Source organism: Ostrinia nubilalis, chromosome 18, assembly GCF_963855985.1.
Source record: "Ostrinia nubilalis chromosome 18, ilOstNubi1.1, whole genome shotgun sequence".
Classification (NCBI taxonomy): domain Eukaryota; kingdom Metazoa; phylum Arthropoda; class Insecta; order Lepidoptera; family Crambidae; genus Ostrinia; species Ostrinia nubilalis.
Window position 1 is genome coordinate 6,040,983 of NC_087105.1, and position 13,335 is coordinate 6,054,317.

Sequence of the window (13,335 nt, forward strand, 5' to 3'; positions counted from 1 at the left end):
ATTACTTGCCTATCCCGTGGGAGTTCGAAGATATTTTAATTTCTACGAGTTTAGAAAATTTATAATATGCAAATACGCGCGCGATATTGTTTTTTTTGTGACAGACAAAATTCCACGCGGGCGAAGCTGCGGGCGGAAAGCTAGTAGGTACTCGTATTAAAAGTTGATATCCCTCTGAAAATATCGTCTGTATTTTTCCGTTGCACGTTTTCACGAAAATTCGAGAAACAGTTGACCCGTGTGACTTCCAACGGTCTAAGGTCTATTACGCCAAACAACTTGGAGAATATTATTAGCTTCATTTCTCTTCGTGTACCTACCTATTATCATCAGTAGACAAATCTGGAGGAGTAAGAAAATTCAGCAAAAATGATAGAATTTCGAAATAATTCGCGGGGTTTTCTCTCGATATTGAATTATTGTGCCTAAATGTGTCGTTTGTTTTGTGGAGGTATTTCTTTCTTTTCTTTTAGTGAAAATAAAGTGTTTATCTATCTATCTAGTACATAATTGGTTAGGGTATCGAAATTTTGAATATGCCCGATTGTGGTCCAAGGTGGAGACGAGGCCTCCGAACGTCTGAAAGAGAGCGGAAAAACTACGCCAAGGTCGCCACAGTGTTGCGCCACACGCCCAGCCGAGTGGAAAGCGTGTGGCGTGTGTGCGACGCGCACAAAAACTAGAGGAACATGTTTTCGAGACTATTTTTACGCTCAACAAACGCCGAGGTTAGCCATGATAGTCCTAGCGCTTTGTATCAATGGAATAGGTGCAATTAAAGAAGATTTAGCGATGCATTTGAACAGTAGGCGTTAAAAGATCTTTTGAAACAGTGTATGGATCCATTATGTAGGAGGTTTGGGTACATTACTTGGCAATAAACAAGCAAATAAGAGTGATCTTGACAGTATTAATGGCTGAATAAATAGACTACTAAAAATACTAGTAGAACCAGTAATTCATGACAGAAATGAAATTTAATTGATCCACGATTCATTCTCCACGTGGAACCTGTATTTCATCGTCTATTAATAACTAATTATAAAGTCCCTAATTAATATATTAAAGTCCCCATGTAAATCAGTGCTCTTTCCATAATTAGGGTAATGCAACACGACTTCAGCGAAAGCTGGTTCTGATGAACAGGTTACGATCGTCAGATGTGTTTAATTTATACGAGCATCGCCAACTATAAATCGAGTCGGTGAGTTGATATACGCTAACACGATCGAGGTGTAAATTGCTTGTATAAATGTTTGGGGCTCGCGACCACCCGTGTTAACGACGCCCGAGAGGACTCCTTGTCTCCTTCAGTAATTTATTATTTATTTTCAGTAGCCGAGCCGGCCGCGGCCAGTCAAAACATCCAGCGGTGATGATTTACAACGCAATAAAAAGCACCGTTTTATATCAAATGGAAATGAGCTTTTACCAGAGATTGCGCAGCCACCCCCGATTGTAAAATTTGATTAATTATATTCTACGCCTAGCATTCCTAGATTTACAATAGACGGCTTCCTGGTGATTGTGGGGTGTGATAATTATAATTGCGTTTAGATATTCAGCTGGCTCGTTCATAAATCAATGGATCTTTAAGCTTGTTTACAACTATCGTAAATAGCTTGCTGAATACAGCAGCCGGACGCTTAACGATATTATTTATAGAGCTTTTGTACGCCCTTTCTCTCTTGAAGCCATTATTAATTAAGTATTAGTTTATCTCCTAGAATGTCTCGGCATTGTATGCTAAGGCGTAATAGATAACAACTAGATGTGCATTTTACGACGTAGCTTATTAGTAGAACAAGCGAGTAGGGGCAACTGGCTCATAATTGTCGGGTTATCGTGAATAGTAGTTAATGAGGCTGATTTTACCGCTCCACGATAAGCCGCCGATTCTATTTATCTTTATAGGTTGATACCGATACTACACTAAAGCTTGGATCGGTGTGAAACTTACAAAAACTCAGAAAAATAGTCGAGATAGTAGGAAATTGATAAAGGTTTTATTTCATTAGCATGCCGTCTACTGTGGGACTTGGTGCGTTGGAATCTGATGGATTTCGCGGTGGCTTAGTAACGATAAAATTATTATCAGCTCATAAAAATTTACATTCGATATATCTTTAAATTCGTAGGTCCATGAAATGATACTCAAGACTCGATTGAAACTCACACCAGTTATGTAAAATTCAGGAGCTTAGGTAAGATGTAAATTGATAACGTATTTTACTTGGTTGGTGGGGTATTGTTACCTACTTCAAAATTACCTTGCGTTTTCACCACATTTGTATGTTTTTAAGAGCGTTGTCACATTTTTCATGCAGAAATCGAGAATTTGGCAGATTTCGAAATGATTTTAGTCATATAATTTATTGTTATAGCTTCTTTTGACTTATATCATCGTAATTATCATACGTTTTTACGGAATGTCTATTGACAAAATCTCGTTCAAATTGGATTTTTGCCTACGAAAACAGCGAATTTCGAAAGCCCGATTTCCAGGTAACTCGCGAAGGCACAACTTTGAACTAATATTACAACAAATTTATTTCTAAGTAAGAAGATAGAATGTATTCATTAGAACAAGCATACCCTGAAGAAGAAAGTGTATTGAGAAAATTTTGATGTTTAATTCATTAAAATGCATTTTTATCATGTCTAAGATAGTCAAAATTCGAGAAAATTACTGCAAGAAAACAGGTCACATCTCGTAATCTAAAAGTCATTTGGCAACATAAACTACTTTATACTTAAGAAGAAACATAGTACTATTATTGTGTGAAAAAGAAAAAATATCTATCTTCAATCTTCAAATGAAAAATTAATTTGAAAATACTATAAAATCGGGTGCATCAAATGGCATAAATCAGTCGTGCTTTGGCACTCGTAGACGCCGGGTCTATGTCAGTTGACTGCCCACTGACGTATATGCGTCACGCGTGATTTTTTCGTAAATTGTAGTATGATTGAGTACTTTTGATCCGCAAGTATTTTTAATTTATTTGTTTAGGTAAATCGGACTTGTAATTTCTTTCTTTTCAAACTTTTTATTATTTTACTTACAGAATATGGGTAGAATACTTAGATAAAAGATATTATTATGGTATCTGTTTGGTCAGGAAAAAATAAATGACTAATAAAAAAATTAACAGGGTGTCAAAACATTAGTCTATGCTATTGTGTTTCTACCAACATAAAATATACTCTTCCTTACTAATAAAAGTTGAATAGCGTCTGTATGGTCACACAACGCTTCGTCATGTTTTCCGAAAGTTCAATTACTGACGACTGAATGAAAGAAATTGGTGCGTAGCTATTCATCTGATATTAAACGTTTAGTAATAAAGGGGTAGGTCAGGTAAATGGCAAATCCACCAGCGATCGCTCGATGACACTTAGACAAATAGTTTTATAAAACGCACAGTGTTTTAGAAACCCTCAAAATCGGACATGATTAAGTTAATGCCATGAATCGATAGCGTCTTATGTTTCAATCACAAGAGTGAAACTCACGTGTGCTCATTTTACTTGGTTTTTGAGAAAAAAATTGTGAAAGTTGGCCGTTTTTAAAATTCCTAAAAATGAAAAAAAATCTTTTTTAATAATTAAGAGGGTTTGTAAACTTGTGATATTGCTGATTCGATTGATCATTAAAAGACGCATGTATTGTACTTTATTTCATTTCTACAAGTCAAGTAGTTCCAGAGATTTTAATTATTTTTCATTATTTAGACTTTATTTTTTTTCTTCCATCCTAAATGGAATCCGCAATTTTATTTCATACTAAACAATACTTTGGTATAGCCTCTATGTAGAAATATTTTTATCTTTTGTGGATCGTGTCTTGTACCAGAGATGTATGAATTTTTATTTTTTTTATTTTCGCCTATACAATTTTTTATAGCAATGTTTCATCTACGCATTGAAATATAATCTGACGTTAACTATACTCCGATGAAGGGTTGTGTGTGGCACGGGAAGGGGTCCACACTCGTAGGGCGATTGCTAAAACCCATTTAGCAAATTAAATTGAAAATAATACCTTTCTCTAAAGCAGTACTTTCATTACTTCAACCTTGCCAACACGAACAACAAGACATCGAAGATACTAGAGATACCGAACACAGTACAGAGGATGAAAAGTCCATAATAATATAAACGACACAATGTATTTGGCACGGGAGACACGTATTTTTGACGACGAAGTCCCCTTGTAATTATTCTTTAAAACGCCTTATCATATTCCAATGCGTCGATGAAACATTGCTATAAAAAATTGTATAGGCGAAAATAAAAAAAAAGAAATTCAAATATCTCTGGTACAAGACACGATCCACGAAAGATAAAAACATTTCTATATAGAGGCTATACCAAAGTATTGTTCAGTATGAAATAAAATTGCGGATTCCATTTAGGATGGAAGAAAAAAAATAAAGTCTAAATAATGAAAAATAATTAAAATCTCTGGAACTACTTGACTTGTAGAAATGAAATAAAGTACAATACATGCGTATTTTAATGATCAATCGAATCAGCTATATCACAAGTTTACAAACCCTCTTAATTATTAAAAAAGATTTTTTTTTCATTTTTAGGAATTTTAAAAACGGCCAGTTTTCACAATTTTTTTCTCAAAAACCAAGTAAAATGAGCACACGTGAGTTTCACTCTTGTGATTGAAACATAAGACGCTATCGACTCATGGCATTAACTTAATCATGTCCGATTTTGAGGGTTTCTAAAACACTGTGAAACGTCAACTAAGTTGGTTAGGTATTTGTATTGTAGATACTTATACAAATGAACGTATAAAATGAGTTTATTTTTAAAAGTATAGGTACAGGGTGGAAACGATAAGTGATTTCACTTGATTTTTAATTATACAAGATATCGAGAAACTGTTTACTGTTCCTGTAAGTGCTTCACGAGCTCTTTAAAACAATAACAATAAATAGGTCAAAGAATAAACTGGATCTATGCGAAAATTCAATGTTTCCGAATTTCATACTAAATGTATGCCGCCAGCCATACCGTCCATATTAGAAGTGTTAATTTTTTAAATTTAAATTTTTAATTGAGTAATATATATAATAATCAAACAACAAACTCGTAAATTGCATTCTTATTTAAATTATTTGCGGAAAACATGATTTTAGGTTTAACTTGCTACAATATCATCAAGAGATACTAATTAATAAATACTAAATAAACAGATAAAGGGGACGGCATTAAGACACTCAGAATTCTCAGAAACCATTGATTTCGTGTTTGTTTGTAACTGTATTAAATGTATGAAAGCTGGAAATATAGGATTTTTTAAATAGATTCAGTTCGTTCTTAAACATAATATTATTGATGCCGTTTGCTAGGTCTGATGAAGCACTTTTTCAGTAAGTAACCATTTGTTCGACATCTTGTATACCTACTATAAGAAATATTCGAGTGAGATCACTTATCGATTGTTTTCGTCATCCTTATTTGTATTAAATTTAATTAAAATACACTAAGGCTGAGATGCACCACCTAACTTTGACCCTAACTGACAATAACTGGTGTTTTATGTTAGATAGATTTTTGACATCCAAAATTTTGATGTCAATGTTAAAGTAAGACGGTGAAACACGGCCTATTAAATGTATCGTAGACAGTACTTTTTATTTTCTTCATAAATCTTTATTTTCTTTGTAAAGCTATCTACAAGCTTTTATTTTCTTTGACATCTGGAGTTGTAAAATCTTGCAACTTAAAATTTACTTACTTCCCGTTTTCCCATTGAGCTGAAATTTTGCATGTCTACACAGGCATGCAAAATTTCGTTTCATTTCGCACTAAATAATTTAATTTACACGTGTTTTCAAGCGATGGCCAAGTCAATATATTTAATGTAAAACTTTAATGATTTCCTGGACTGGACTTGGTATTACATGGATCTCACAACTTTTTACCGTAGAACAACTGAGTAGTGAGACTTGGTTTTTTGACAAGTATTGTTTTTGATGGGTTTGTATTACAGAACGCATGTGTACCTAATGGGATAACTGTTTAAAACACGATTAGATAAATTTTGCTCTATGGATAAAAATATTAAAGTTACCTCTGATTTTTAGCATTATACGACCGTGGTTTATAATAATAAATTCTATAAAATCACAATGATATCAGTATTGATACCCTCTTTGATTTCCTGATTTGTTTAGATTTACAAAAACTAAATATTTATTATTAACTTTTAGATAATAATTTGAATGGCGCTTACGATGTTTAGTTACGAGCTCTTTGATGGACACAGATATTATAGATAACGTTTAAAAAATGGCACGCTCGTTTTCATACATTTCATTCTATTTATTTAACCTATCCATATTTATGTGCGGAAACGTCACAAAATCAGAATAAATTTTAATTTTTCCATCCCGCATCATAAAAACTAAAAAGTCAAAAGTAAAATTTAAATAGTAAATATTTTTCATAAACAAGCTTTTGATGCTGTAAAAAGAATAAAATAAAACATAAATTCTTTCAAACCCATCAACTTATTACTTTACTCAATTTAAAGATTAAAAACTTGTCGCGGGATTTACTAGTGTAAAAAATACATTAATTACGTAACTTGATTTTGCTAAAAGTCTGATCTGAGAAAAAATCAAATAGGTAAATTATACATTATTTCTTTATTATTATGTATGATGTACTGTCTTAGGTACGATACAACTACGGATTAAGATCGTTTAGTCGACGCAGCGTTGAAATTGTACAGATAAATGCAGTTTGCGCACTCACTACGCGACGTCAAGCAATAAAAACCTAAAATTCGAACGCCAACTTTTTGCTACAACGCTCTTAAGCTAACTTGAAATTAACATTACATTTATTTAACGTGAACTTAGCAACAATACGAATAAGATGTTTTTAACAAAAAAATATTTTGAATGACGGGGATACAAGTGGTTAATTTTATAGACTTACGTATTTCCGTCTTCTAACATATCCGTCCGCGTATTTTCCTAAAATATTGTATTTATTTTTAAACTATGCAAGACTGCCTGCTCACAAGTTGCCATAACAAAATATTTAAAGGCATATTTTTATCACGGTTGTTTTTTCTTAACCTGGTGCATATATTTGCATTTGGAAAATCCTTTACAGCGGATGCCAACGTCATAACTAGGTATCTGCGTGTCAAACTTCAGCGTTGATAGTTTAGGTGTGTAACGGGTAACGGTTTCCTTTTAGTACAAATCACTACATACGAGTATTCCTCTGTTGCGTCTGTTTGTTCGCGATAATCTCAAAAACTACTGAACAGATTTTCATCCGGTTTTCACTAATAGAGTCATCCATGAGAAAGGTTTAGGTAAGTTTAGTTGTGTACCTGCTTAGTTTTAGTTATTATTTTATTTTGTGAGGATGTACCTGCATATGTATTTTCAAGTATTCAAAGAGAGACAAGACAAGGTAATACATAGATAGACATACAAAAAATACAGTGCAGCTTATCTCACCAGCGCAGCTAGTGTGTGTTAAATAAATAGCTAGCCAAGCCCGCCGACAGCTTGATGTCAGCAGATTTATTTCAAAAGAATCATGTCGACGACTTGTACTTTCTATGACTTTTGACAACGATATGGCCCGGCCCGGTTACCACAAGGTGGAGAGGAACGGGGAAGTGTTTCAAATAACCAATCAGATTTCATTATTCAGGAAACCTGGAACTCTGCTCCGCCTTGGTGGAAACCGGGGTGGTAGGGTTTGTAGACTGCATTTTTTAAAGCAATATTAATAATTGTATTGCACAGTTCCTAATAGTCCCGTTAGCCTACTACTAAGCTAAATATGCTTGTGTCACGAGTCGGCTCACCACAATAGTCGCGTTCCCCGGATCACGAGTCGGCAAGTCCGACCCTTATTTTGCACCAATATATTTTTTTTTATTTCAAAAAGCTAGTTGTAGGTAACTCACCAGTATTGTTGTTGTTGTTGTAGTGGTGGGCGGGCGGCGGGATGTAGTCCGGCAGCTCGGGCAGGCACACGTTGCTCTCGTACATGTTGGGCGGCACGTTCGCGAGCAGAGACCGCTCCTTCTCCACGTCTGTTTGGGAAATTATGGGTTTAGGAAAGATGCACGTATTATATTAATTCACACTACATGGAAAAACCTCTAAAATGACAGAATATTGGAGTCTTCTACTAGAAAGAAGGATCTTCTTCATTTACTTGTATGCTGGTGTATCACAAAAGCACACAAATACTTTTTAGAATATAAGGTGAGCCAAAATTCATCGCGCAGATGACCTTGCCTTGCGCTCGCAAACTGCTGCAGCGCTACTAATACACATGTACACTGTATCTTTACAACATACTCCTTACCTTTCTGCAGTATCTCCAGGTGCTCCCACAGTATGTCGCCCATGAAGGCAGGCGCGCGGGCCACGAACTCCTCGCGGCCCATCGCGCAGATGTCCTTGCCCTGCGCGCGCGCAAACTGCTGCAGCGCGACGCCCTCTAGCGAGAACTCGCGCGCCGCCCAGCGTAGCCAGGCCGCCACCGCCGCCTCGCTCCATTGTCTGGGATCTAAAGAAAGAAAAAATAGTTATCAATTATTTATTGGTTTGTTTCAAGTTTAGTAAAGGACCTACACTGCTGGACAAGGGCAATCGGAGAATTAAAATTGCGTACTAATAAGGCATCAATCAATGGAGAAATCGATCAATAGTTTTCGTCAAAATGAAAACTGATAAACCCCTTGACTTTCAATTTTACGAAAGGAACATGTTGAAAATTGAGCTAAGAAATTAAAAGTAAGCACTCTAAAAGCGGTTGTTCTCTGAATCCTTTCTTTTATTTTTTCAGTATTTAGTTCAGGAAAATATCAGCTAAAAAAATTTATAAAAATATAGTCGTTTGTTGTGAATTAGTATTTGATTTATTTATTTAATCAGCGGCTACTTTTTGCAGCGAGCTAATATTGACTAAATCACGATATCGTTCGTGATGTAATGTTTTCACAATAAATTAGAATTCAATAACACTTTGGTCGGCGATAATTTGTACTGAAATTTTTACTGTCCAAACAAAATTAATGATTCTTTTTTGTTACAACAGAGACGGCCGTTAATATTTTTCATACAATCTGTTATAATTAGTATAACTAACATAAGCATAATTCAATTATCAAATATTTATTAGTGTATTTTCAGTTAGGAAAAACCACAACTGTAACAATCAGTGTCAGTTATGTACTCGTACTTTTCAGTAAAAAAAAAGTTTGCTATTCATAACTGAACTTTCTATACATGTAGAACAGCTGCTGCTGCCTTGCTGTCACCATTGATTTCAAAGTAAAAGTTAATCATAATCAAGAGAGCAATCTTCCTGAAAAAACGACTACATACTTTATAATTTTCAGGACAAAACTCTGGAGGTGTTAGAAAATAATATTTTTAGACCATAGACCTAACTCTAACTCACTCACTCAACTCAAGCATTCTTCTCAGGAATAGGACTCATTCATTCATAGATTTCATCCAGGACGGATCTGCAAGTAGTATTTTTTAGCTCTTAAGAGGTGTTGCACTTCCACGAAGCTTTTATCCGGCTGGCAGCCATAATAACATGCAGTGCGTGCACAACTCATAATTAGTCGTCTATCGCGTCATAAATGCACAATTGTGACCGGACGCAGCGGCGGGCAGCGAACCGCGTTGCCTAACAGCGGAACTTGCCTCACGCGGGAAGCGCGCCGACCTTGCGCCCGCGCCGATCGTGGCTAACACTCCTAAATTTGGGACTCGGGACTTCATAGGGTGTGGAGAGAAAAGCTTAGCTATTTAATTATGTCGAAGTTGTCAAAGTTTCGGAATTAGTTATTGATTTACATTCTTTGATAGGTGATACGTTTTGAACTTGCCTCACGCGAGAAGCGCGCAGACTTTGCGCCTGCGCTGATCGTGGCTAACACTCCTAAATTTGGGAGTCGGGACTTCATAGGGTGTGGAGACATAAGCTTTGGCTATTTAATTATGTTGTTGTATGTTACTTAATAGATACATAGGTTGTCAAAGTTTTGGCAGACAGTTAATGAAAAAAATGACTTCTACTGTCAGATTTTTTCTTCAGCTCAGTTAAAGAATATATGAACGTAAAAAACTGCACATTGCACTATGGAAGCAAATGGCACACATTGTAGATTGAAAGGAGGGGTTGTTGGGTCGGTTTAAATTTTTCTATCGAGATCGTGAATTGGCTGTTAAAGTTTTAAAACCTTCATTTAATCTGTATATGAATACTTATAGATTGATAGATTGGGAAATGGCCTGATAAAGCGTACTTACTTGGAAATTAAAATTTTGTGCCGTAGGTTAATAATATACATCATGATTTACCGAGATTCTAATAAGGCAATTTAAAAGTACCTAGAGCTTGTACGTGGAAAAAGCTCAGCAGCCATAAATGCGCCGATGTAAATGAAAATAAAAACATTGCGCGATTGCTTATTAAAATGCAATTAGTACGTGACTAACGACGTTTCTTGCAAAATGGTATAATAATTAATGAAAAAACTAGAACATTCATCTAACAGCATCTGCTCGATAAGGTCATTACGGAGGTAGCGAGGGGAAATCTAAGGCTCGTCCAATTTAGATGTTTGAGACGCATCGCATCGGTCCACGAGAGAGCGGGTGAAAAAGCAAATCAATACAAACGAAGTTATGCGCCGCAACGCTACAAATTGCGGCTAGGCACCGGAATTTAACTTTTTCCCGAGAGCCGGCGCGGGGCGAGAGCTGGCTAATAATAAGTAATTAGTTTAATTACAGCTTTTAGTCGGTGGCCGCCTTCGGGACACGCCGTTTAATGTTTATGCTGTAATATGGACCTCGCTGCGAAGCTTCGTACTGTGTCCATTTGTACGGGAGCTGTCGCGTTTTATTAAACATCAGGCAGTAATAAGAGGCACCGTCAGGCTAATAAAGATTGAAACCGAGATATTTTAGCAAATAATTTCAAGAGATTTGACAATATCAAAATCAACTCTTTGATTGGATTGCACAGTTGTAATTTATATGAAATCCAATCTATTACAATTTCAAACTCGACATCGGGCTTCAATGAATACCAAATGCGCATTACTGCTGCGCTCGCGATTGCAAATACGAAGCACCATTGGTATTGCAGTGCGCCTCAAATGGGTAGATATATTAAACTAATTCGTGTTATCATCGACGTCGGAGTACTTGTTAGTTAATTAAGTGATTAACATAAAGCAATTATGTAAACATTCGAGGATTATCAGATGAAGATATCGTGTCGAATCGGATCGGATGGAGGATACGCGCGGTAACGGTAGCGGACTGAGCCGCGCTCCTGAGTTACTGGCGGGTTATTATTTTTAATAATTAATTATCCACCACTACCTATTATTACCCAGGCATTGCCCCGGGACCGTTCCTCACCTACTGTGTCCAGTTATTAATATTGATCAGTCACGCATCTCCGTAGATCAACGTGGAGATTAATGTAAACATTTTAATTTCACTTGAATGATTAGAGCCATTACAGAATAATTATTGTGGTCTCTTGGGATACGATAATTTGTACGCGGTTAGAATATGAAGAATATGATTATATCTTAGGTAACTGTAATATCAACGCGGGTCTATTTGACGTGAGAGTAAGAAACTACTAGATAATTAATTTGTCTCACGATACCAGTTAAACTCGATCCTGACTAAATTAAATTGTTTTAAATGATTTTCGGTATGGTTTTATTCTGTCTGAAAAATGTAAACCAGAGTTGAAAGAATCTTTACGAGTTGCTCATTGATTGGCATTGCTCCCACCCTCTCGTCTCACAAGCGCTGCACCCCATATAACACTGTTAAACAAAGCAGACCGAGTCCGTATGGTAATGGGTCGATTTTATTAACAGCCGATCGGCAGATAACGCGGTTAGGGTTGCCAGGTCCAAAAACATAAAAGCCGGACTCGGTGCTTAATTTTGCCGGACATTTTACTCTAAAACAGCTAACTGCTAAGCTAAGCAGCTTTTTAACCGCTAATCATAGCTTTTAAAAGGCCTAATATGTTCTAACTGTTGAAAAATATTTTCTAATAAAAATAATTTTGCGCTCGACTTTTGACTGGTGCGGCAGCCACATAAAATGTGTAACAAAAGACGGACACGGAGTACGGACCAGAAAATCATTATTTGGCCGGACACGTTCGAAAAAGGCTGTCCGATTAAAGCCGGACACCTGGCAACCCTAAACGCGGTCGTCTCCGCGGTCCGCAGACATCATTGTGTACCGTCATTTTATGTTCATCCAGATCTCAGCGACAGATAGCAGCCACTGTTCACGTGTGTACACACTCGTAGATTGCCTCTATGTAAATTGTTTGTTTTATGTTTTCTCATTACCAGCCATCGGCTCCACAAAAGCTCTTCTCATGCCAATTACTGCGTTATCTCTAAATACGCTTATAGATTTTTTTTATACACAACGAGGAAGCTCTTGGCTTGTATCTCATCCGATGGTAAGTGATGATCAGGCCGAAGGTGGAAGCGAGCTTCATACGGAATCCTCAACCACAGAGGAACTGGCTATCTTACCTCAAACTTAAATATTAAATACGAAAGAAAAGTGTTTAATTTTAGTGTTGTTCGTAACATTTCTTCAAGTATTAGTCACTGTAAGAACATTCGTACGCCGTAATCGCTTTTGCATTATTTAGTTTATGCAATTGTGACGTTTTTATCGGAACTTTTTACCTTACTTTAATTAGACGTTGTTGGTATTTCTTCAGATAATATTATTGAAAGCAGGTTGTCCTTATCAATATGAGCTCATGCATTTTTGTGTGTTTAAAATGCGGTTGAGCCAGTTCGAAGTGTATTCGTCTATAAGTATTATGCGTGTTTTATTATGAACTCCTCAAATACATAACCGTTTTTTATTTCATTCAACAGCTTTTTATAAGCTACTGTTTAGATTATAGTAGGTATTTAAGGATAGATTACATCACACAAAATACCCAGTAAACAAGATAAACGATCATTAAAAAGGCTTACGAATGCTCAACCAGGCTTGTGGCAATTATTTCATCAGGCAAACTTATGAAGACACCAATTTCACATGATCAAAGCGTTAATGAGCTGAGCGGCTGCATTTAAATGGCCGACTTAAGCCGTTGTTTGTTGACCGGTTTCATCGATTACCCTTTATTGCTTTGTTTATTGTGAACAATTAAAACGAATCGTCTCTCGATTTGACAACATCAATCGTTAATTAATGTCGAATTAAAATCAGTAATGATTATGTAGAGGTTGTCAGT

General features: G+C 36.1%; 1 protein-coding gene across 5 annotated transcripts in view; it reads right to left on the bottom strand.

The window, feature by feature from the left end:
* Positions 1-13,335, bottom strand: part of LOC135080609 (ETS-like protein pointed) — a 154,304-nt gene that overhangs the window by 31,594 nt on the left and 109,375 nt on the right. For all 5 annotated transcript variants that reach the window (XM_063975287.1, XM_063975285.1, XM_063975286.1 and 2 more), the window contains 2 exons: positions 8,371-8,574; positions 7,964-8,092 (listed from right to left, as the gene is read on the bottom strand). In XM_063975287.1, coding sequence (XP_063831357.1) covers positions 7,964-8,092; positions 8,371-8,574 — 333 coding nt within the window. The remainder of the gene's footprint in view (positions 1-7,963; positions 8,093-8,370; positions 8,575-13,335) is intronic.